General features: G+C 40.4%; 2 protein-coding genes across 12 annotated transcripts; one reads left to right on the top strand and one right to left on the bottom strand.

Annotated features, from left to right (window-relative positions):
- Positions 1-259: 259 nt before the first annotated feature.
- Positions 260-9,150, bottom strand: LRRC57 (leucine rich repeat containing 57). Of its 7 annotated transcripts, none has more exons than XR_006293036.1 (7): positions 8,846-9,031; positions 8,649-8,754; positions 8,404-8,542; positions 7,561-7,829; positions 4,617-4,802; positions 3,842-3,982; positions 260-467 (listed from the first exon to the last, which is right to left on the bottom strand). XR_006293036.1 is itself a non-coding variant. In XM_043554131.1 (6 exons), exons 2-6 carry the CDS (start codon positions 8,730-8,732, stop codon positions 3,941-3,943), a joined length of 720 nt encoding a protein of 239 aa, XP_043410066.1. In that variant the 5' UTR covers positions 8,733-8,754; positions 8,919-9,150; the 3' UTR covers positions 2,422-3,940. The 7 variants fall into 7 exon arrangements, 5 of the variants coding, with proteins under 5 accessions (XP_043410066.1, XP_043410063.1, XP_043410064.1 ...); XR_006293037.1 differs by having other exon boundaries at positions 260-464; XM_043554131.1 differs by lacking the exon at positions 260-467 and having other exon boundaries at positions 2,422-3,982; positions 8,919-9,150.
- On the top strand, positions 9,133-24,956 carry HAUS2 (HAUS augmin like complex subunit 2). Of its 5 annotated transcripts, none has more exons than XM_043554125.1 (7): positions 9,174-9,274; positions 14,696-14,825; positions 15,369-15,461; positions 15,789-15,858; positions 18,468-18,600; positions 20,075-20,183; positions 22,006-22,465. In XM_043554125.1, exons 3-7 carry the CDS (start codon positions 15,372-15,374, stop codon positions 22,213-22,215), a joined length of 612 nt encoding a protein of 203 aa, XP_043410060.1. In that variant the 5' UTR covers positions 9,174-9,274; positions 14,696-14,825; positions 15,369-15,371; the 3' UTR covers positions 22,216-22,465. The 5 variants fall into 5 exon arrangements, with proteins under 5 accessions (XP_043410057.1, XP_043410060.1, XP_043410056.1 ...); XM_043554123.1 differs by lacking the exons at positions 9,174-9,274; positions 14,696-14,825 and adding exons at positions 9,310-9,514; positions 24,593-24,956 and having other exon boundaries at positions 22,006-22,105; XM_043554122.1 differs by lacking the exon at positions 14,696-14,825 and having other exon boundaries at positions 9,133-9,274.
- Positions 24,957-26,003: the final 1,047 nt, after the last annotated feature.

Here is a 26,003-nt window from a genome sequence, read left to right as displayed (position 1 = left end):
TAAAAAAAAATTTTTTTTATTATGGCTAAAGGCAATAGTTCTGAGAACACCTAAATGCTGCCCACACAATATAATTAGTTAGAAGGCACTCAACTTTGTCTGAATTTACACTCTTGCTACTTGCTGAGACTGCAAGCCCATTTCTGTGCCTCAGTCTTCCTTGGCTATAAATGGGGATTAACAATTCTTACTCCATAGAGTTGTCACAGGAACTCATTGTGCTATTATGTAAAGTACTGAGAGCAGCACCCAGTGAACGTAAGAGCTTAATAAATTATAGTTGCTATTGTCTTTTGGGTGGAGCTCTTGGTGAATCCCTTTGTAATTTGATGAAAGACATCATAGTCTATCTCCCCAGAGAAATAGATAAACACAGATGTGAATCATGCATAAATAAGAATCTTGCATCCATGGGTCTTGAAAGCCCATCTATGGATCCCAGGTTACAAACTCTTCCAAAGCTTCTGCTGAGAAAGAAGAGGGATTGAGGCCATGGAAATTAGGTCCATAATGCATTAGAAATAGATGCTATTGACTTAAAAAGACTTCTCTGATTTTCTCATGTAACATTATCTGGAAACTTGTTTTCCAGTACTTTTGAAAGGCAGTAACTAAAAGTGGTTAACACAGCTCTAGAGTCTGACCACCTGCTTTGAAATTTCACTTTGGTCATTTACTTGTATGACCTTGAGCATAACACTAACCTACAACTAAGAAGTTCAAAAATAGTATTCTCCCCGAATATATATATTTTTTAACAGTAAGCTCCCTCTTCGAGTCTCCAATCTTAGAATAACAATTATGTTTATCCCCAATAGTTGTACCTATTTTTTCTTCGTTCACACTTCCTTCATCCTTGTTACTACACTTCAACTCTAGATCTTTTCATGTCATGCGTGAATTATGAATCTCCTAACCCAAACATTCTTAGTTTTAATTTTATTTATTTTTTTTTTAATTTTTTTTTTCAACGTTTATTTATTTTTGGAACAGAGAGAGACAGAGCATGAACGGGGGAGGGGCAGAGAGAGAGGGAGACACAGAATCAGAAACAGGCTCAGAGCCATCAGCCCAGAGCCTGACGCGGGGCTCGAACTCCCGGACCGCGAGATCGTGACCTGGCTGAAGTCGGACGCTTAACCGACTGCGCCACCCAGGTGCCCCTTAATTTTATTTTTGAGAGAGAGAGAGAGAGACAGAGCATGAGCAGGGGAGGGGCAGAGAGAGGGAGACACAGCATCTGCACAGAGCCTAACACGGGGCTCAAACCTACTAACTGTGAGATCATGACCTGAGATGAAGTCGGATGCTTAACCTCCTGAGCCACCCAGGTGCCCCAGGGGAGAAAGAGAATCTTAAACAGGCTCCACACCCAGCACAGACCCCAACGTGGGGCTTGACCTTGAGACCACAACCCCGAGCCTAAACCAGTAGTCATGCTTAGCTGAGTGAACTACCTAGGTGCCCCAAAATTCATCTCTTTACATGTTATTTTCTTTAGGTCACTCTTACTAAAATTCCAGGTTATCCAATTACATTCCTAATCAGATTTGTATTTTTCAGATTGGTATTCAAGTTCCTTATTCTCTAGTCATTTGTTTTTATCCTTTTAAATGTAGTTATTTGCTGCAAGCCTTCCATTTCTATATAACTTCACTTCTATTTTAATGCCTTACAGATGAAATAAATGGCAGCATTTATTGATTGCTTACTCTGTTGTGTGCACTCTGCTAAATGCCTTATGTATCTTTTTACCATATCCTCATACTTGAAACGTTAGGAGGTATTCCCCATATTACAGATGGGAATGAATTGCACAAATTCACAGAGGTAGTAAATGAAATACTGTGGATTCAAATCAGGATCTTTCTAACTCCAAGGCCCATGATCTTAATATACTACAATGACTTCCAACCAAGCTCTAAAAAAATGTGGGTGACTTAGGGCTGGTGGCCAAACTAGAATATGGGTCTCCAGACCACATACTAGTAAACCAACTTCATTATGTCAGCTCATAGTTAAGTCTAAATACTTGTGCACTATAAATCTGAGCATGTTACTTTACATAGCTCCTGCCCACAAGTAGCTCGTTCGAACAAGGGACAGATGAATATAGAATGTGAGAAGTGCTATCATAACAGATGGGGGATTAATTAATTTGGCTTAGACTTAAAATGGGTTTTAGAGAGGAGCATTTTAGAGAGGGCATTCCTGACTGAGCAAACAATGTAAAGGCAAATTACAGGAGAGACCCTGCACTGTGGGTTTAAGGAGAATAATCTGGTGTGACTGAGCAGGCACATGAGAGTGAAGAAGGGGTATCTGGAAATAAGGCTGGGTCCAAGTTATGAAAGCTAGCAGTCACTGATTCTCAGGAGGGACTTTTTTTTAATTCCAATTAATTAAATGGGGACATTTAAGTTATTTATAAGTTCTGATTTATTAGATGTTAAGTACTGATAAAAAAAAATTTAGAGAAACATTGTTTAGTAGATCAAAAAGGTTAAGCATTAAAGTTTATAAAAAGCCAAACTCAATTGGTAATGATAAACTGGCAGCCCATCCTTCCCCATGATGAGAAACAGAAAATAACATGGAAAATAGAGAATATCCATATCAGATTTAGGGTCAGAGAGACTTCTTCATATAGTTTAAACACTAAGCTGTTGTGATCTATTGGCTTAATGGTTAAACTAGGTTTATAAAAGAAGAACTGACAATACACGCTAAATTGCCCTGAGAAAGACAAAACCTCAGGAAATTACAGAGTGGTAGTTATCTAAATGTTCATGTCAGTAACAACATAAAATCATATACCTTTGTAAATTTTAGTTTCTCTTAATAAAAACATGGTTCCAGTACTGCAAAATGAAATGCTTATCGGTCACATGAAGGCATTTCAGTACTCCTGCGACCTTAACAAGAACATGAAATGTTTCCTAATCACTTTACTTTCAAACAAAGGACCACATACAGGTTAAATTTTCTCCTGTCTTCTTCCTTTGATGGAAGAAGGATTAACCCTTTTTCCAGTCAAAGTTCATTAAAAATTCTTTATTTAGTATATTCTCTCACCCAGAGAATAAGCTTTATAAACACAGTTATTTTAAAATATTATATAGTTTTTTGATTGGTAATTTGATTAGAATTATAAATACAAAAAGGGAAAAGGATTACCAGAAATAAGACATTATTTCTAACAAAGTTTCGGGAAAATCTTGATTATTAAAACCCTTTGTATCTTACAAGTTTTGCATATATGGTTTTAGCTCTTCAAAGCTCTCTACCAATAAGGCACCTGCAATAGTAAAAAATTTGCTACTGCAGCCTTGGGGACACATCTCTTAGTGTTGTATTGGTGCTTCTCTGACAGTACACTTTTAAACAAGACAGTCACATATTTATGTACATTCTAAATTCCAAGTATAAACACTGCAATTGAATTGATGGACTGAAATGAAATCATAAATCCTTAGATTAACCATAGTAGCCTCTCACAAATTATTTGAATTTCATAAAAATACAAAATGTTAACACAGGTGGAATGGCAGTCAACTTTATGAAAGCTTATACACTGAAACTAAACATGAAATTTCAAGCTGTGATATGGAGTGATTCTGTTACCGGGCAGCATCCCTTCACTGTATAAATAGCAACTAGCTACTGGTTTCTTAAAGGCAGACTAATGATGGTTTTGATGATCGACATTGTCTCTGCCCTATCCATGACTCAAAATGGAAGGCTCTTATTGTCTCTTGATTTCTTTTAGCTTATTTAAGACGAGTCCTGGAAAGGAAAAAGATCATTGAGCAAAATATAATCTGGAGTATCATCTCCTTACTGCAGATAATCCTTGACAACAACAGGAGCCTCTGATTCAGCCAGATTGCAACAGATTCCAAGTCAGTGTCCTATATGGTTCCCATGCTCCTGGAGAACATCATGCAAACTTCTTCTTAGTGGCCGTGAACCTCTCCATGTACTAAAAATCATGAAAGAAGAATATGTGGTATCTTGGCATAAGCGAAAATCAGCCTTTTTTTAATTAGGATTTTTAAAAATTTTTATTTATTTTGAGAAAGCGTGTGTGAGAGAGAAAGCAGGGGGAGTGGCAGAGAGAGACAGAGGGAGAGAGAATCCCAAGCAGGCTCCACACTTAGTGTGGAGCCCAATGTGGGGCTTGATCCTGTGACAGGGAGATCACAACCTGAGCTGAAATCAAGAGTCAGACTCAATCAAATGACCCACCCAGCCACCCTTAATTAGGATTTTATATGATGATTTTCACTTAGGTTTTTATTGGATATGTTCTTTTTCATTCCCTGCAAAATCAACCTATTGTAAATGCAAATAAAAACACATAGTTTGGGTTGTTTTTTTTCACATATATTTTAACAGGGACACTCATCAAAAAACAAAGATGCTTTACAATAAGCTGTCTGGAGGAAAAATGGTCTTGGCACAATACCATTTGCTTCTTAGAATCCACCTCCAAATTGGGGGACAAATCCTGTTGATGTAAACAGGATTATGCATATATCCTGTAGGTATACATTCATGGGGGTTACTTCACTGTCCTCATCTCTGGGACAGAGATGAAGTACACTAATACATACCTTATCATAGCCTTCCAGTTCTCGAAGTTTCTTTATTTCAAAAAGGTTGCCTTCCACAGCAAGCAGACAGATCTGGGAGTCACTGAGGATGCTCTGTGGAAGCATGCTGAGCTCAAGACAGTTCTCTTCCAGGCGAAGAACTTTAAGACGAGGACAGCAAGATATCTTTACTGAGATCTGAGATATCTATTGAACAACAACAAAAAAGAGTCATAGGAAAAAGCAAAAGCACTACTATGATGGTTATTTTTTTTTTTTACTAAATTAAAACAAAAACGTGACCATTTGTCCTAGTTCTTTCTTTTACCACCTCCATTTTCTCACTACCTACTCACTCCCGAAGCCTGTGTTATCCAGCTTCTGTTACTCCTCCTCCACTTTTTTGGAAAAAAGATGCTTTTTGAAGGTCACCAGTGGCTTTTTAGAAACAAAATGTTCTAATAAAAGCACTGTTCATTATAGGAAATTTGAGGATCACATAAATTTAAAGAAAAAAGTTATCCAATCTGCCATCATAAACATTTTGGTGCATTTACTGCCAAGGTTTTATTTGTACATAGATGCTGACCACTATACTACCAAAGCCAAGGTTTCACTGTACTCATTCCCCGTTGGATTTGCTACCACTTCTTTGAAACTCCCTCTTGTACCTAAGAACTAGGTTTTTCTTTTGAATTATTCCTGGTTTTTGGCTGCCCCCGCCTTGTTCCTATGGACATTTTTCAAGCAGTCGTCTCTAATATTTAATATTTGATCTTTTTCAAGTTCATCCTTAAGGATCTCTTCACATCCTTAAAGTTCATCACTTCTGTCAAGACCTGAAAGTCTGTATCTACGTTCATATCTGCTCACGTCTAGTCTACTCCTATGTGTCCAGTTTTTAAAATTTTTACGTTTTGGGGCGCCTGGGTGGCGCAGTCGGTTAAGCGTCCGACTTCAGCCAGGTCACGATCTCGCGGTCCGGGAGTTCGAGCCCCGCGTCAGGCTCTGGGCTGATGGCTCAGAGCCTGGAGCCTGTTTCCGATTCTGTGTCTCCCTCTCTCTCTGCCCCTTGCCCGTTCATGCTCTGTCTCTCTCTGTCCCAAAAATAAATAAACGTTGAAAAAAAAATTTTTTTTTTTTAAAAATAAAATTTTTACGTTTTTTAGGGGCGCCTGGGTGGCTCAGTCGGTTGAGCGTCCGACTTCGGCTCAGGTCACGATCTCACGATCTCGCGGTCCGTGGGTTCGAGCCCCACGTCAGGCTCTGGACTGATGGCTCAGAGCCTGGAGCCTGCTTCTGATTCTGTGTCTCCCTCTCTCTCTGCTCCTCCCCCGTTCATGCTCTGTCTCTCTCTCTCTCTGTCTCAAAAAATAAACGTTAAAAAAAAATTAAAAAAAAAATTTTACGTTTTTTACTTTTGAGAGAGAGACAGAGTGTGAGTGGGGGAGGGGCAGCGAGAGAGGGAGTCATAGAATCTGAAGCAGGCTCCAGGCTCTGAGCAATCAGCACAGAGCCCCATGTGGGGTTCAAACTCATGAATCATGAGATTCAGACTGAGCTGAAACCGGTCACTTAACTGACTGAGCCCCCAGGTGCCCATGTGTCCAATTTTTAGTAAAACATTTCTATTTGCATGAGTCACCATCGTAATCAACTCAGCATGTCCATTCTGCGTAGCTCTAATCTTCTTTTAGGCACTCAAGCAACTGTCTCTGATTCATTCACCTCTTTTGCCCTTTAAATGCTCCAAGTCACCAAATTATATTTACTCTGCCTGGTATCATTTCAGACCATCACATGGGAACTTGGTAGAAATGTAAACTCTAAGACCCAACCCCTGACCTACGGAATCAGAAACACTGAGGGTAGGGACCCAGTGATCTCTTCACAAGCTCTTCTGGTTAATCTGGTGCACACTAAAATCAGAACCAGTGATTACAGGGCATCAGCCTGGGTGAATGGAATGAGTGTGCAACCAGTACTTGTCGCTGAACCATGTTTTTCCAAAAGTTTTTTCAAATATAATTTTTCTCCAAAAATCTCAAGAACGTACAAGAGTAAAGGAAAAGGTGAGGCCAATCTCCACAGAGACAGACTGAATCTCATCATAATGTAAGATTACTACAATCTAGAACAGTTTTGTACAATAAGCTTCGCAATGATTGAAATGTTCTATATGCAGCCAATAAGGTAGCCACATACAGCTTTTGAGCACTTGAAATATGCTAGTGGCATCAGATGAAATTAATTTTAAAATCTAAATGAATTTTAATAGCAGCGTGTGACTGCTGGATTGGACTGTGCAAATCTAGAAGTGTAGGCACCAAAAAAAAAAAACAAAACACTAAAGGCCACCTAGTCTATGTTTAATGTTTCACTAAGACTTATGTCTAGACCAAAGATTATTTCTCCAGTCAGATGCATACTAACCAAAAAGCTTCCAAAGTAATGGAAATAAATTTCAAATACTACAATTAAAGCTGTACAATTAAACAAGGAAATGGGCTATTACCAGAAAGCCTGTTAGGGGTGATTTTTCAGTGAAAGCAGGACACACTTGACAAAGATGTCAAAAAAGAGACAAAGAATTATCTCTGTTGTCCAACTCCAAGAACTTATGAATTAAAGCCTTTTTTCTATTCTACCTGACATAGCTCCTTGCTAGATGATGAGAGGCATATTTGGAGAGGATCTGAAGAATTCAAGATTTATGAGACATTAGTTTAACTTTTGAAATTATCTCACCCCATTACCTGTCCCACTCTTTTAAAAAACACCTACACAACACACCCAGTGTCTCAACTAATTCCATGGCCCTTTGGCCTTTAAAATTAGTACAGACTATAGATGGTACCTCTCATCTAGCCTCATACCCAGCTCTACAATTACAGTTTAGAGAACAACAGATTATACAGGAGACTATAACCCACATGCTGTAGGAAAAAACTCTTAAGCTCTAGACCTGGTTCTGGTTGAGATTGAGTTCGATGACCTGCAGCTCCCCCACTGTGTCAGGTATGCTCCGAATCTGGTTCTTGGAAAGATCCACCACATCCAAGTGCCTTAGGCTACACAGTTGTGGTGGTAGGGCTCGCAGCTGGTTCCCAGAGAGGCTCAGGGTCTTGAGGGCTGACAGTTGCCCAAAGGTAGATGGTAGCTCTCTCAAGTGATTGTTGTTTAGGCTTAGCATCTCTAGTTTTTTCAGATTGCATAACTCATCAGGAAGAACAGCTGGCAATGAAAAGAAATTAAAAACCTGAATCTGATACAGCTGAAAAACACCTTTGATGAAATTTATAAAAACTATATGACCACCTGATATACCTCTTGTTAACACATATAGAACTCCTACATGTTGTGCCATTTTTAAGTATTGCATTTTTTCCAACGCAGTCTTCAGAAAGTGAGGGCGCCATCAAAATGCAGGAAAGCATTTATGCATATATTGGACTCATTGTAAAGGGACCTCTGCAAAATCCGACGGCAATTTTATGGGATTTGTAAGGCCCTCCCCTTCCCATTCCATCCCCCTTTCTAAATTAGCAGCAAAACTAACTCTGTTTACATTACATCCTAAAGATGATCTTCCCTTTGAAGTCCAAATTAAGCCAGTACCAATCGTTATACCACCAGAGGAGGCTTGTAGGTGTAATTACAAGAGATAGCTTTAAGGACTCTGACTTTCTCCTGCGTCTTGAGCTCTCAGAACGGTTTCATAACAACAACAAAAATCAGCTTGTAAGAGAAAACCACCCTTCTTAACAGCTGATCACTAGCAAAAGCTTCCCAGGCGCCAAAGCCATACTCAGTTTGTTGTTGTTCAAGGAGAGGCTCTTCAGCAGAGTGAACTTCCCTATAATCATAGGCGGTAGGCTCTCGATCTTGTTGTTGGACAAGTCGATGGTCCTTAGATTGCTGGTCAGCTTCTGCAACTCTGAGGGGAACTGGAGAAAGGGGTTCACAGCGCGGAGAATCCCTCACCGAGTAACTTCACCGCCCCCGCCGTCCCTCTCCCTTTAAATTCCCTGGTCGGTCCCCTCCCAGTCTCACCTCGGTCAGCCCACGGTCCTTAAGCTGAAAGACACCAGTTTTCTGCGCGGTTTCCACATGAGCGCGGAGGGCACTGTTTCCCATCCTAGGGCCGCGGCTCAGGTCCCTGCAGGAAGGAAGCGCAGCTGTCACCGCTCAGTTCAGACACCCAGCCACCCTATTCGCCTCTGGGCTGGGTCTCGTTCCCAAGCTGTCACCTCCTGCCGACTCCTAGATCTTGAGGGCCAACTAAAAGTGGCAAGGAAGAAAAGGGAGAACAGAGAACCCGACCACCAGGTCCAGCAGCTTTCACAGCTATTCCGAGGTTGGACGCCGCTGGAGCCTACGAATGATCGGAGAGCGCCGGACTCGCCTCCTACGCCGCAGCTCACAGTCGTCTCAGCAAAGGAAGACCCGCGGCCCGCGGTCTCCCGGGATGCGCTCCCCGGGCTTCCGCCCGGGAAGAAACGCCCTGTGACGTCATCGAGCTGCGCGGCGCGTTCGCAGTGCGTTCCACTCACTCTCCGCGCCAATCCGGGGGGTGGCTTGCAGCCATGGCTGCTGCGAACCCCTGGGACCGCGCGGGCGAGCGAAATGCTGCGGGGCTACTGCTGGACCGTTTCGTAGCTTCGGGGCTGGTCACTCAGGTGCGTGGGCGGCGATGGCGTCATTAAGGGGGTGCCGACGGTGGCAACAGAAGATGGCTGTGAGGTGGTGGTGGTGCTGGGCTGCCGAAGTGTGTGTGAGAGTGCTGGCTAGGGGCCGTACTGTAATAGATGCCGTTGGAACCCCTTCCAGGCAACAGTGGTGACAGTTCTGCAGTGGTGGTGCGAAAGCGGGGCTCCAAGAAGATGATATTTCAAGTGTCTGCGGGCGAGTTATCCTCGGTCAGTTCGTGAGACATAATAAAGACCAGTCTTCCCCGCTTTTTCTCACCATTGCTACCTCCTCTACATTGTAACGGGTGCCAGGCTTGGGGAATAGGGATAATTAGTTACACCACAAACGTTCCCAAACTACGCTTGTCGGTGTGAGGTATTGAAGCATATTTTCGCAGGGAGGCGCTGGGTACAGAAAAGCGTCAGGGGAAGCACGCATCTTTTTTTTTTTTTTTTTAATAAAGTTTTGGGGTCTTTTTCAGGTTTTTTTTTTTTTCAGTTAGCATATATTTCAATTAGTTAGCATATAGTGCAACGATGATTTCAGGAGTAGATTCCTTAGTGCCCCTGACCCATTTAGCACATCCCGCCTCCCACACCCCCTCGAGTAACCCTCTGTTTGTTCTCCATATTTATGTCTCTTATGTTTTGTCCCCCTCCCTGTTTTTATATTATTTTGGATGAAGCATGCATCTTTAAAGGCAGTACGTACACACATGCTTACATACATACATACATACATACGAAAAAGACCCGAAAAAACCTTGGAATGTGAATGGAGGAGAGGAGTAATTGTGAGAGAAGAGGCAGATTAGCCCAAGGGGTGGTAGTTTAGGTTCGGCAAGAACAGTTTATATGCCAAAGGGAAGGAGCCAATAGAGGGAGAAATTAATGATGTGAGGGAATAATGGAATACAAGTGGCAGAAGTTGACAAGGAAATGGGGAAAGTGAGATTGAGGGAAAGAAATTTTGAGATAACGAGCAAGTTGAGGATTTTGGCTAAAAAGGAAACGGAAAAGTAGAAAGGTAAAATCATCCGCAGAGATTAGCTATATGAACATAATGTAAGATTTATGGAAAATACACAACTTTGTATACTTAGAAGAATCATTAGAGAATTCTTTCATGCCCTATTTTTTTTTCAATTTTTTAAAAGTTTATTTGAGAACACACACCAGGTTTTATGCCAGTAGAAGAGAGGGGAGTCACACAGGGTGGGGGAGATTATGGGTCCAAGGCAGACAGTTTATTTATTTATTTTGAGAGAGACAAAGCGCTAGAACGGGAGGGACAGAGAGAGAATCCCAAGCAGGCTCCACGCTGACGGTGCATAGCACTTGTGGGGCTTGAACTTAGGAAACCCCGGGAATCATAACATGAGCCAACACCGAGAGTTGGATGCTCAACTGACTGAGGCATCCAGGCACCTCTACCATATACTATTTTTAAGATGAAGAAACTAAGGCCTGAGAAGACCAAGAAATTTATCCAAGGTCACTCACCTAGTGAAATAGATCACAGAGCTGCCTTTTCTGACACATTGTATCATCTCTAAGATGAACTGTGATAGATGATACTATGAAACTATCTTGAAAGAGTTTAAACTTCTGTTGAAGTCTAATAGATTACTTGAGGCTCTAGTAACCAGCCCTTATGAATTTGGGGGGAGGAAAGGCGTACAAATGAATGCATTGGAAAATAGGCAAAACCTAACTACAGCACTCCCCAGTTCTCACCTTCCTCTCTTCTCTCCTGGGTTTTCTTCCTACCGAATTGCCTAATAGTCTCACTTGTATTGTTTAGTTCTGTAACAAAGTAATTTGTTAAACTCATACTGTAAGACATTTGGGAATTATCCCTCTAGAGTGTATTGGTAGAAGAAATAAACATCTGAGAGAATTTTAGGCGTTGATAAGTAAGCTGTTTGTTGGGGTGGAAGTTGTTCTGGAGAGGATCTTCCTAGTGTCCTTCAAGTAGCACTAATTAGTTACCTGTTTTGCTTACAGGTAAGATTTGCCAACCATAGCTCTTTAAGACCATCTTACAATCATATGTGTTATAGGATCTCTTTAGTCTATCCCTTAAGTGCATATCATCCCATGTGCATTAAAAATGAAGAGTAATGTGGGGCGCCTGGGTGGCCCAGTTGGGTTAAGTGTCCAACTTTGGCTCAGGTCATGATCTCTCGGTTCCTGAGTTCGAGCCCTGCATCAGGCTCTGTGCTGACGCCTCAGAGCCTGGAGCCTTCTTCAGATTCTGTGTCTCCCTCTCTCTCTGCCCCTCCCCTGCTCACACTCTGTCTCTCTCTCTCTCTCAAAAATAAACACTAAAAAAAATTTTTTTAAGAGTAATGCTTAAAATTGCTATATGATACAACTCTTCCAGAAAACATAGTTTGTTTGCGCTTTGTTCTGTTTTGATCTATCCATTGGGGAATGATTTAGTGAAAGAAAGGTATGGTTAAGTGTAAGATAAATGGGGTATTTGCTCTGATATATGCCCTAGGATGGCTTCAGTGGCCTTATGTCCCACACGTTTTTCTGGCAAGCTTTAGTGAGTCATGGCAGCTCTATTGAATACATACACACACACACACACACACACACACACACACACACACACACACACAGAGGTATATAGATAGAACTGTATATCTGTTATTTTCTCAGTGTTACCCTCTGTAGCCCCTCCCCCATTATAAGGGCTCTGCTCTTAACTCTCTGCTATTCTGCCTCCCTTTTAATGTCCCTCAGCTAGAATTCAGTATCAAGTAGAAAGGACAGAAAAAAAAGAAGAAAGTATGCCCACAGACACAAGTTTATACATATATATATATATGTATATATATATATATATATATATATTATGTGCACAATGTTACTGGGATTCTTTTTCTTTTTTTCTTTCTTGTGGTGGGGGGGTGGGCAGGGAGAGAGAGAGAGAGAGAGAGAGAGGGAGGGAGAGGGAGGGAGGGAGGGAAAGGTAGAGGGAGAGAGGGAATGAATCTTAAGCAAGTTCCACGCTCAGCTCAGCTGGACACAGGGCTCAATCTCACAACCCTGGGATCATGACCTGAGCCAAAACCAAGAAGCAGACACTCAACCCACTGAGCCATCCAGGTGCCCCAGGATTTTTATATTGCACATAAAAGTCTTGGACTTCAGCTTCTTGTGCCTAGCAACAGAATGAACAGAAATACCCTAAACAGACTCCCGTTTTCAGGATCCTTTCATTTTCATTGTCCCTTTACCCTACTGGCATATAAAGTGTATAATATTTAATGGCAGTCATTAACAGTAAAGACTTTTCTGTATTCCCCAATCTTTGCCTTTTTTTCTTTTTTTAAAGATACAGGGTGGGGGCGCCTGGGTGGCTCAGTCGGTTAAGTGTCTGACTTCGGCTCAGGTCATGATCTCGTGGTTCACGAGTACGAGCCCCGCGTCAGGCTCAGTGCTGACAGCTCAGAGCCTGGAGCCTGCTTCCGATTCTGTGTCTCCCTCTCTCTCTGACCCTCCCCCCATTCATGCTTTGTCTCTCTCTGTCTCAAAATTAAATAAACGTTAAAAAAAAAAAATAAAGATATAGGGCTAAGTCAGAATCCTCAAATAGTTAGAATTTCTATTTGTAGAAATAGAAACAGAATTTCTATTTCTAGGAAATTTGGCTACTCTTTCTTTCCTCTCTCCTTTTGGCTCTCCCTCAAACATTTTTATTTTTCCACTGGTTTCTCTTGCATGTTTTTGGCTAAGCTCCATTACCCTGCTGTTGAACCCAACAGTTTACTAGATTGCCATGTGTGTGGTTAAGATTAGTGTATACACAGGGAGGGATGGAGAGATAAGAGAATGAGTAAGTTACAATGAGAAATGGGAGATGTTTTACTTTTATTTACCTTCCACTTACATAATGGAAATGCAGTGGATTAGATTTGTCCTCATTTCAGCCATGATATACATAGAATGAAGCTAAACTATACTGCTTTACTCCCTCAATCCTCAGTTTTGCCATCAGTAAAATATCTTGTGTTATCTTCCTCACCGAATGGCATATCTATCTGTCCAGTCACTGGAGCCAGGATCCTTGGAGTTAGCATTGACTTGACTTCATCCCTGGTACCCCATATCATCTAGGATTTATGAATTTCATCTCTCCAGGGACTCACATCTATACCTTCCTTTCCCATTTTTTTTTAAGTGTATTTATTTATTTTGAGAGAGAGCGTGAGCTTGAGTCGAGGAGGGGTAGAGAGAGGGGGAGAGAAAGAATCTCCGTGCTAACAACCGGGAGCCTAGTGTGGGACTCAAGCTTACAAACTGTGAGATCATGCATGACCAGAGCCGAAATCAAGAGTCGGCCGCTTATCCCACTGAGCCACCCAGGCACTCTCTTCCTTTCCTTTTTAACTGCTACTGACCTATTCCACATTCTCATCTTCTCACGTAGAATGCTGTAGTAGCCCCTTGTCTAAATATTTAACCTCCAGTCCCATCTCTTCCCTAGTTTTTGTTTGTTTTTACTTGTTTTATTTCGTTGGCTAGTTACCAGAATTAAGTGTTTTATTGTGGTAAAATACTCATAACATAAAATTTACCATTTTAACCATCTTAAAGTGTACACTTCAGTGGCATGATGCCATCACAGTGTTGTGAAACTTTTTTCAAAACTTTTTTTTTTATCATCCCCAATGGAAACTCCATACTCACTTAGGTAGTCATTCCCCATTCCTTCTTTCCCCCAGCCTCATCAGTTTTATATTCCATACTGTCAATATTTAAGTTTCTAAAATATGTATCATATATGATCATGTTACATCTTCACCAGAAAACCTTCAGTTGCTCTCATTTTCTGCATTTATCAAGATCTTCCATGATGACGCAGGAAACTACGTTTCTAGATTCATCTTCCCCTTCGTCTCACGTATGTGTTAGTACAAGAATACCTTTCCCTTTTCATCCATCATGAGCTTACTAAAGGACAGAGAGCTTATTTCATCCATACTTGAATCTTCCATGGCCTAACTCAATCGATGCTTATAAAATTGGTTATCATTGGTTAGCAAATTTTTGCTATTAAAGGCCAGAGGATAAGTATCTGAGGATTTTAGATCCATATGGTTGCAACTGGGCTGTGGTAGTGTGAAAGAAGCCAGAGGTAATAAGTAAATGAATGGGTACACTTGAGTTTATCCTGGATCCTGAAATTTGAATTTCATGTAGTTTTCATGTGTCACAAAATACTGTTTTTCTTTTGATTTTTCTTCCCCAACATTAAAAAATATAAAAACCGTTCTTAGCTTATGGGCTGCACAAAAACAGTCACTTTAGTTCATTTAGTTCATGGGCTTTCATTTCCCAATCCTTTGCCTGTAAGATCTCTAAAGTTTTTCCTGTGCTACCATTCTCAAAAAGGAGAAGAGGATACAGAAAATTATGGATGAAGCGAAAGGATGAACAATATTCTTATTCTGAAGTAACCTGCAATTTAAGGTGGCTATATATGCAAGCAATATTTTGCATAAAATGAAAGGATGAAGGGCGGGTAAGGTTTTTAGAAAAATAATTACACCTGAACAAAACATTCCTTTGCCTAAAAGAATGAGAATGTGAAAAGACACAGGATGAATGACTTCTAGCCGATAGAGAGGTCTTTTAATGCATCAGATAAGTGATTCCATGGTGGGGAAGCCTTTAATGTTAGACTCAGGAAGGTCAGAGACTGGGTCTTGGTGATTTGTATAGAGGTGATTCTCCAACAACCTCAGCCTCCACCTTCTTACTGTTAGCAGCCTTCTCTGGTAAGCTGTCACTAATACAAACATAATGTGCATGGTACTTTAGGAAGTAGTACAAAGTGATTAAGTCTTGTTTTTCTTATTTTTTAAATATTTGGGCAAAAGATTTGTGATAGAGATGTTAAAAACAGGAAATACACATTGCTACTGTTATACTTCAGTACTTCATTTTTCAGGGGCAATGTTGCACATGATAAATCCTCATGTTTTATTTATGTGTACATGCTGTTTCAAGGCACACAAACTTTTTGTATGACATACTGCTGCTTTCTTTGTTCATTTATCAATAGGAGATGTTAAATATATCTAAGAAATCAGCTTCTTGCTTTGTGAACTTCTCCAGACTACAGCAGATGACAAACATTCAAGCTGAAATCTACCAGGTAAATTTTGTTGGGCTTTTTGCTTTCTGCTTCTAGTACAGGAAAAAGAAAAAAATCATAATTGATTCCAGCAGTAGTTCTCTTGCGCTCAGAATAGTGTCTAGCACATAGCTGGATTCGTGTTTATTTCTGTAGTCGTAGCAGTAGCAGCAATAGGGCTTAAACACCAAAGTAAAAACCTGCAGTAAATCCCCTAGGCTCTCGTAACAAATTCTGCCTCCCATTCCCTGCAGTGTTCCTAGGTTAAAGACTATCCATTTTTGCCAAAATGTAAGCCTTCAGGCTGCATTCCACATGAGCTAAGTGTTATTTTTCTTCCTAATGTAGAAAAACCTGGAAATTGAACTTTTAAGACTAGAAAAAGATGCAGCAGATGTTATTCATCCTTCCTTTTTGGGTAAGTATTTGAGGAAATGGGCAATCATTGGAATTTCAACTTTTTCTTGGATTACCTTAAATAAACACCAGGCAGTAAAATTATGATATACCATAACTTTTCCAGGTATTGCCCCAAAGCTACTAAAGTCTTCTTTTCTGTGCTCAAATAGAAGTCCTATTGGCTTGACTAGTGCATATAGCATAATAAGTGACCAAGGTAGGAACTCCTCAAATTCAGGAAAGCTTAGAGCTGTATGGGTGGCTCGGTTGGTTAAGCATCGGACTCTTGATTTTGGCTCCAGTCATGATCTCATGGTTCCTGGGATGGAGCCCTGCATCAGGCTCCACACTGATGGTACAGAGCCTGCTTGGAATTTTCGCTTTCCCTCTCTCTGCCCCTCCCCTGTGTGTGCATGTGCTCTCTCTCTCTCAAAATAAATAAAAAAACTTAAAAGAAATTTTTCAGGAAATCTTGGAAGACAAAGGCCAAAGAACTTTCCAGATTAAAGGAAACTAGGGGTGCCTGGCTGGCTTAGTTAGTGGAGCTTGCGACTCTTGATCTAAGGATTGTAGGTTCAAGCCCCATGTTGGGCATAGAGCCAACTTAAAAATAAAAATTTTTTTTTAATCTTTAAAAAAAAATAAAGGAGACTTGGGGCGCCTGGGTGGTTCAGTTGGTTGAGCATCCGATTTCCACTCAAGTCATGATCTCACAGCTCTTGAGTTTGAGCCCCACGTCGGGCTCTGTGCTGACAGCTCGGAGCCTGGAGCCTGCTTTGGATTCTATGTCTCCCTCTCTCCCCCTAACCCACTCACATTCTGTCTCTGTCTCTCTCAAAAATAAATAAACATTTAAAAAAATTTTTTTTTAATAAAAAAAAAAATAAAGGAGAGTAAAGGAACATGATAGCCAAAGCACGGTGTGGTTATGGATTGAATACTTGGTTAGAAATTCTTTTGCTGGGGTGCCTGGGTGGCTCAGTTGGTTAAGTGTTTGACTCTTAATTTTGGCTCAGGTCATGATCTCACAATTCATGGGATCAAGCTCCACAACGGGCTCTGCACTGACAGTGTGGAGCCTGCTTGGGATTCTCTCTCTCCCTTTCTCTCTGCCCCTCCCCTGCTCATGTTCTCTCTCTCTCTCTCTCTCTCTCTCTCTCTCGAAATAGATAAACTTAAAAATTTTTTTTTGCTCTAAGGGACATTATTGAGTTACTTGGTGATGATGTGTCAATATAGACTATATTATATATTGGTGGTATTATAAAAATGTTAAATTTTCTGAATTTGACACTTGTGATTACATAAGAGAATGCTATTTGGGGAAATACATGCTCAAGTTTTAGGGGTAAAAGTTCATGATATCTACAATTTACTCTTTTTTTTTTTTTTTTTTAATCTTTATTCATTTTTGAGAGACAGAGAGTAAGTCTGGGAGGGGCAGAGAGAAAAGGAGACACAGAATCTGAGGTAGGCTCCAGGCTCCCAGCTGTCAGCACAGAGCCTGACACAGGGTTCAATCCCAGGAACTGTGAGATCATGACCTGAGCCAGTCAGGCACTTAACTGACTGAGCCACCCAGGCACCCCTATTCTTCTTTTTAAGTTTATTTATTTTGAGAAAGAGAGCAAGAGAGCAGGGGAGGGGCAGAGAGAGAGAGAGAGAGAGAGAGAGGGGGGGGGGGGGGAGATCCCCAAGCAGGTTCCATGTCTTCAGTGCAGAGCCCGACGTGGGACTCAAACTCACTAACCAAGAGATCATGACCTGAGATGAGATCAAGAGTCCAATGCTTGACTGACTGAGCCACCCAGGCATCCCTCTACAACTTACTCTTAAATGGATCAGCAAAAATACATGTATGGGTATATGGAGAAAGAAGAAATAAAAATGTAGCTAAATGTTAACAGTTGGTGAGTCTGGGTGAAATGTATGTGGGAGTTCAATGAAACTTTTCTGTAAGTTTAAAAATTTTTCAAAATAAAAATTTGAAAAAAGAGGCATTTGGCAGCCATTAACTGAATTCTGGGCAAAATACTGAAATAATCAGAAATAGCTTGTAAGAGAAATGTTTGTGTTTTAATATGAATGTACAATATCAGAGGCAGAGGGGTGCCTGGATGGCTCAGTCGGTTGAGCGTCTGACTCTTGATTTTGGTTCAGGTCATGATCCCAGGGTTGTGGAATCAAGCCCCATGGCAAGATCCAGGCTGTCAGTGCTTGGGGTTCTCTCTTAGCTTCTCTCTATGCCCCTTCCCTACTTTCACTCTCTCTCTCTCTCAAATAAATAAAATAAATAAATAAAACTTTAAAAAGATATATTAGAGGCCAAGATGAGAAAAGAGATTTTATGTGAAGAATACGGGGCAGGCTATAAAAACTAAACTAGGAGTAGAGTTAATGCAGACAAAGAATTTAGCACTGGATTTGGTTGTCAGCAAAGTAAGAGAAAATCGTTGAAAGTAAACTGGTTTGGGCATTACAGATAGCAAAGGGGAGATATTTAGGAGGGAAATGGGTTAATTTTCGACATTGGTAGAGTCAGATCAAAGCAAAGAATTAGTAGTGATTTTTAAAACTTACTTGTCATATTATATTGCTAACTATAATTAATGTTTCTGGTTTATGTAGCTCAGAAGTGTAATGCTCTGCAAAACATGAATAATCATTTGGAAGCGGTGCTAAAAGAAAAGAGGTCCCTGCGGCAAAGACTGTTGAAACCCATGTGCCAGGAAAACTTGCCTATTGAAGCTGTTTATCACAGGTTAAACTAAAAAGTAGAAATTAGGGGCACCTGGGTGACTGAGTTGGTTGAGCGTCAGACTCTGCTGACAGTGCGGTGCCTGCTTGGGATCCTCTCTCTCCCTCTCTCTCTGACCCTCCCCCACTTGCACTGTCTCTGTCTCTCTCAAAATAAATAAATAAACTCTTTTTTTAAAAAAGTAGAAATTAATAGTTACACATGTTTCCTGAGGGCATTTTATGTTGAGTAGTTGTTTCATAGATTAATTCATTAAACAATATATTAGTGATTGTATCTGTTAACATTAATTATTATTATTAACTTTAACCAGAAGAAAACCTTTTGCTTTTAAACAGTTAAGCTGTGGTGAAGAGAAAGGCATTCCTTTTGCTCACTGTGTTTTAGGAATGATGATAATGACTTTAAGAAAGAAATTAGAAAAGTCACTCTCTAATTTAAAAAAGTCTGATCTCATTTCTGCTGTTTGTAGGCTTCAAAGCCTTGTGCAAATGATTTGTTTAAGCCTCTATTTCCCAATCCATAGAATGGGCATGCTTTCTGTTGCTCTTCTCCCCATAAGAGTATTGCAAGTATAATCATAAATAACAGTAAAGAAGCAAACATATGGGGATCTGACTGATAACTTTCTCCACCTGTGCCTTATTGGATAAGCCCAAGCAAGTCAATAGTACCTCTCTTAAGTGTTAGATTTTTGGGGCACCTGGGTGGCTCAGTCGGTTAAGTGCCCGACTTCCGCCCAGGTCATGATCTCGCGGTTCATGAGTTCAAGCCCCGCGTCAGGCTCTGTGCTGATGGCTCAGAGCCTGGAGCCTGTTTCAGATTCTGTGTCTCCCTCTCTCTCTGACACTCCCCCGTTCATGCTCTGTCTCTCTCTGTCTCAAAAATAAATAAACGTTAAAAAAAAAAAAGTGTCAGATTTTTTTATCTTGTGGAAAAGAATAAATATAAAAATTCCATTCATGAGGGTATATTCAGTATCTATTCAGTACAGTAAAATACCATTAATGTGTACATTGTATATTATATCAGAAAAAGTAAGTAATGATTTTAAAGCATTTTGCAAATGCAAAGATTCAAAGTGGTTTTACGTGTAGCCTGTTTCAGTCAAGTACATTTATCCTTATTGTCTTCACCCTTCACTGAAAATGAGTAGATTGAAATGGAATGAGATTTAATCTAGGGAAATTTCTTTACTTATATGAGAAAATGATTAACATTAAGTTTTGTCTATTAGGTTGGGTACCAAATTGGATTAGTGTTGTCTCTGTTTTTCTGTTTGGATGACAAGTTAATTTCTCCTTAAAGTGAAAGAGAGTGACATTTTTATCACTGGTATTTCCATGAATGCAGAACAGTTATTATTGGCTCACTGGGTTGCTTGTAATTCTCTTTTATTAAAAATCCTAATTAAAGGGAAAGGGGGGACACAAAATAACTAAAAAGAAAATAGTTGACTTTTTTCTCCCTCTTTCAGATACATGGTACATATGCTGGAGTTGGCAGTGACTTTCATTGAAAGATTAGAAAACCATCTTGAAACAATTAGAAATATCCCTCATTTAGATGAAAATCTAAAGAAAATGGTGAGTATTAACAGTAGCATTTAAGTACCTCAACTACTTTATATTGCATTTGGCTCTTTAGTTCTTTTATAGTAGAAGCTCAAATGTGTGATCTTTGTTTAACTTTTTGATGGCTAATACTTTGAATGAATTGTTTTTTTTAATGCTTATTTATTTTTGAGATGGGGGGAGGGGCAGAGAGCAAAGGAGACACAGAATACAAAGCAGGCTCCAGGCTCTGAGCTGTCAGCACAGAGCCCGATGCAGAGCTCAAACCCACAAACCCCGAGATCATGATCTGAGCCAAAGTCGGATGTTTAACCGACTAAGCCACCCAGACACCCTTGAATGAATTATTTTTTTTAATTAAGATGCTTTCTCTCTCTCTTTTTTTTAAGCTTTTTTAGAAGTCATTTTACAGTGTTTTATTCCAAAATTCCAATATTTAATAAATATGTGTTCTTTTTATTGTGCTAGGGACTTTGCTATAGGTGTTAGGAGAGATAAACGGATATAACCAATCCCTGCTCCCAAATTCTCAAGATTTAGTGAGAAACCTGTAGGATATTTTCTACTTTAAAATACTACTTTTGTGCCATGAATACAGCAGAGAATTATAAAGAAGATGCTGTCTATTAAGCAAAGAAAAGGGAGGGATTGCTTGTACTTTAGGGAGATTGGGAGTAGAGTGGGGTAAGAATATTTTAATAAAGTTTTACATAGTAGTTAGTAGTGACCAGAAAAATCAGTGAATTTTGCATCAGAAAGAATAGTATGGGCCAAAGCAGCAGTGTGAAGAAAGATATGAAAATTAGCACTGGTAGTTTGGGGCAAGAGTGGTACTCCACTTTGGCTGATACATAAAGGTATTGAAAGGGAGATTAATTCAGGGTTAGTTTATGGAATGCTTTGAAAACCAGACTAAGAAGTTTAGACTTTACTATCTGAGTACTGGGGAACAGTCAACAGTTTAAATAGTTTTTTGTTTTGTTTTTTAGAGAAGGACACAGAGAAGTGACTTGATCAGAATTATACCTTAATAGAGAAAATATTGGATAGAATAGATGGAGTCTCACAAAGTATACGCAGACAGCATCAGCATCACCTAAAACCTTGTTAGAAATGCAGAATTGAAGGCTTCGTTCACCTTAGACCTTCAGAATCTGAATCCACGGTTTATAAGTTCCTCAGGTGTTTTCTGTGTACATTAAAGCTGTAGGTTAGAGGACTGTGCAGAGGAACCAATGACAGAGAAACTTGGAGAATAAATACAGGTATTCAGATAAAAGATTTAAAGCATAGATAAACAAAGGATTATGTAGATTTTGAGATTTGGGATGTCACATTCCTAGAATGTGTCTACTCTTTGGACAAGGGACACATCCAAGGCAATAAAGTATCTAGCCTTGGTGACTCCAGGGTGAATAGGAGCAAGAAATCAAAAAAGCTAATGAGTTTGTTTTCTGACATGCCTTGCACAGAGAGTAAACCTTTAATCATTGTTGAACTGCAGTTAAATTGCGTTCTTAAATGTACATTGAGGTGGAGATTTTCAATAAACTGAAATATAGGACTGAATTTTAGGAAGGAGATAAGTTTTACAATATAGATTGTGGGTCATCTGCTTTGAAGTGATAATTGAAGACAAAAGAGAAATGAACTCACAAAGAAAACACGTGTGCTGTAATAGATGAGGAGAGCACAATTTTAAGAAGCCTTTGTATTAAGGGGCTAGAAAATGTCCGGTGTAAACTTTTGTTATCATAACCATTTATGATATAATACTGATGTATTGATGACAGATGTAATTTCTCCTGTTTTCCCCTTCTTTCAAATGTTACAGAGCAAGGCTTTAGCACAAATGGATATTTTGGTGACTGAGACAGAAGAACTGGCAGAGAATATACTCAAGTGGCAAGAACAACAAAAGGAAGTTTCCTCTTGTATCCCCAAAATACTAGCTGAAGAAAATTATCTTCATAAACAAGATGCTATAATGCCATCTTTACCTTTTACTTCTAAAGTTCATATCCAAACTGTTAATGCCAAGTGATTGTCAATGGTTTATTTTTGCTTAATTACATGTAGTCATGCAAAGTCTGTTTCTAGCCAGTTGTATGTAATATGGGCATTCATAAGCTCTGCTGCTAGCAATACTGAAAGAGCCCTCTTTGTATTGAAAAGCACTAAGATTCCAACTTCATTAAGACCAAATTGAGTTTTCCTTTGTTTTTCATATATTTTCATTCTACTTTACAGTAAAACTCTTGAAGATCAAATACAACTATGACAATTTATTAACATGAGTGCCTTAGCTATATCTCACTCAGTGGACCCTTTTATGTCTTCTTTTTATTTTTTAAAGTTTATTTATTTATTTATTTATTAAAAAAAATTTTTTTTAAAATTTTTTTTTCAACGTTTATTTATTTTTGGGACAGAGAGAGAACATGAACGGGGGGGGGGGGGCAGAGAGAGAGGGAGACACAGAATCGGAAACAGGCTCCAGGCTCTGAGCCATCAGCCCAGAGCCTGACGCGGGGCTCGAACTCCCGGACCGCGAGATCGTGACCTGGCTGAAGTCGGACGCTTAACCGACTGCGCCACCTAGGCGCCCCTAAGTTTTTTTTTTTCAACGTTTTTATTTTTTTTATTTTTGGGACAGAGAGAGACAGAGCATGAACGGGCAAGGGGCAGAGAGAGAGGGAGACACAGAATCGGAAACAGGCTCCAGGCTCCGAGCCATCAGCCCAGAGCCTGACGCGGGGCTCGAACTCCCGGACCGCGAGATCGTGACTTGGCTGAAGTCGGACGCTTAACCAACTGCGCCACCCAGGCGCCCCTAAAGTTTATTTATTTTGAGAGAGAGCACAAGTAGAGGAGAGGCAGAGAGAGAGGGAGAGAGAGAATCCCAAGCAGACTCCGCACTGTCAGCGCAGAGCCCAACACGGATCATGACTCAAGCCAAAATCAAGAGTCGGACACGTGACTAAGCCACCCAGGTGTCCCTATTATATCTTTGTAAATGTTTGTTTCTGAATTAGAAGAGTCTTCTTGCACCTGAAAGTATGTTGATTTTTCCTGTGGGAAAGTTACTAAGTGCATACAAAAGAGCAAATGTAGCAGGCTTATGAAAGGCCTGCTTATAAAGCCTGCTTAGATGGCTTCTGGGAACTTAAGATTTCAGGAGGGTTCCTTCCATTCCCAATCTCACTAATAAGAGTTGCTCGCTATGACTGAAGTGTTTGTACAGTGTAGTTTTTGGTGGGGGTCTTATTATTTTTTTTAATGCTTTTTCTTTTGAGAGAGAGAAGGAGCACGAGGCGGGGAGGGGCAGAGAGAGAAGGAGACACAGAATCCAAGCAAGCTCCAGGCTCTGAGCTGTCAGCACAGAGTCTGAAGCAGTACTCAAACTCAAAAACTGTGAAATCATGACCTGAGCTAAAGTTAGATGCTTAACCGACTGAGCCACCCAGGTGCCCCTGTACAATGTGGTTTGTGCTGACCACCTTTCCTTCTGGGAGTCTAGAATTTTGGTACATGCTAAGCAGAAGGTACATATGGCCAGCACATGAAAATAACCCTGGGCATTGCATTTCTAATGAGCTTCCATGAAAGACAACATTTCACACATGTTCTGCCTTGGTTGCTGGGAGAATTAAGCACATCCTGTGTGACTCAACTAGCAGAGGACTCTGGAAGGTTGTACCTGATTTCCCCTGGACTTTACCCCATGCACCTTTTCCCTTTGCTGTTTTACTCTGTGTGCTTTTGTTGTAATAAATCATAGCCATGGATACAATGATATGCTGAATCCTACGAATCTTCCAAATGTATCAAACCTGAGGGGGGAGGTGTTCAAGACCCTGAGACATGAAGAAACTTCTGGTAGCCTTATGAATAGGCAAAGAAGGAAGATAGAACAAAGAATAGAAAAAGCCCTGTTATCTAAAACTTTTAGAAGTTTCCCTTACAAAATGCTCACATATTTTGCTTGAGATTATTGTACATATAAAAAGAGAGTGGTGGGGCGCCTGGGTGGCGCAGTCGGTTGAGCGTCCGACTTCAGCCAGGTCACGATCTCGCGGTCCGTGAGTTCGAGCCCCGCGTCGGGCTCTGGGCTGATGGCTCAGAGCCTGGAGCCTGTTTCTGATTCTGGGTCTCCTTCTCTCTCTGCCCCTCCCCCGTTCATGCTCTGTCTCTCTCTGTCCCCCAAAAAATAAATAAACGTTGAAAAAAATATTAAAAAAAAAATTAAAAAATAAATAAATAAAAAAGAGAGTGGCATAATAATACTTGCTAATACTAAGCCACAGGTGGTTTCTTTTGCTTTAAAAAAAGATGTAAGCATCAGTATTTTTATGCTGTTGCATTCTCTGTATCACCAGGGTTCACTGATCCTTATATTCATCATACTCCTTAACAAGAAGACCTCAACACAGTGACTGAGCAAAGTACTTGTTCATAAGGAAGCAGGATCCTTGCCAAAAAACTGCCAGAACAACCCAGGATCATGTTTTGAAGCCTACTTTGCTACTTTTGCAAATGGGATATAGAAGAGTGGTCGTAATATCTTGAACATTAACGTTTCCTAGACACTTAAACAAGGTTTTGTATTTCATCAGAAATTTGTTCAAGAGCAGCCTTGTTTTCAAAGATCTTACTATGTTTCTTCTTCATGTGATTTCCTGTGTGTGTGTGTGTGTAAACAAAAATTGATATGCCTGGTTGTTTTGTCTAGTGTGTCTTTTTCAAAATTAAAAAAAAAAATGAACCTGTAATTTCTAGCTAAAATTTTGTGGCCCTTGTCTGAATCTTGTGATAGGTTGTCTGTAGTGTCTACATTTAAAGTATAGGCATATAGGGTGCCTGGGTGGCTCAGTCGGTTAAGCATCTAACCTCAGCTCATGTCATGATCTCACAGTTCCTGAGTTCGAGTCTTGCTTTGGGTGAGCCCACTTCTCTCTCTCCCTCTCTGTCTCTGCCCCTTGTGGGATTCTCTCCTCTCTCTTTCTGCTCCTCACTCACTTGCACCCTGTCTCTCTCTCTCAAAAAAAAAAAAAAATACATAAAGTATAGGCCTATAGGTTATCTGATTCAAAAACTTGAGGTAAGAGTGAGGTCTACTTTATTTATTTACTAACGTTTATTTATTTTTGAGACAGAGACAGAGCATGAACAGGGGAGGGGCAGAGAGAGAGGGAGACACAGAATCGGAAGCAGGCTCCAGGCTCTGAGCCATCAGCCCAGAGCCCGACGAGGGGCTTGAACTCACCGACTGCGAAGCTCCTCACCCACTTCCCTATTCTTGGAATGTGGGTTCTACTTGTTTTCCCCACTCCCAGAAAGTGCCCCCAAGGACATAACCTTGAGATAATGTGGTGCTGAGAATATCTGTACGGTATACATGATTGAACCCAGTTAAGGCCTCTACATAGAACCTGAGATTTTGTGGAAGGATTTGGAGACCTACTCATCTTGTAACTTCTGAAGACAAGCCTGGTATGTAAGTTCCCTTGCTTATTAAATCTGCGACCTGCCAACCTGGAGGGGCCAGTGTCTCTTCAGTCCCATACTGCCCAACAAATACAGGGGCCAATTTTAGGCTGTACCTGGAAAACACCTGAGGAGCTTGTGAACCAGCACTAAGGTGTGTGAAATTTGTGAATTCATTTCCAGCATTATAATGATGCCATTCTGTGAAGACTATTCTGGAGAATTGAGATGCTGCTTGATTTTTCTAGCATTTCTCTTATTTACTCCTTCCTGTGATCTATGACTGTCAGACTGATAACCTGTTGTCTTCTCAAACCTTTAATAAAGTCAGGAATAAAAAAACCC

This window comes from Prionailurus bengalensis, chromosome B3 (assembly GCF_016509475.1).
Source record: "Prionailurus bengalensis isolate Pbe53 chromosome B3, Fcat_Pben_1.1_paternal_pri, whole genome shotgun sequence".
Lineage (NCBI taxonomy): Eukaryota > Metazoa > Chordata > Mammalia > Carnivora > Felidae > Prionailurus > Prionailurus bengalensis.
The sequence above is the reverse complement of the archived record's forward strand: the minus strand, read 5'-3'. Positions and strand labels throughout refer to the sequence as shown.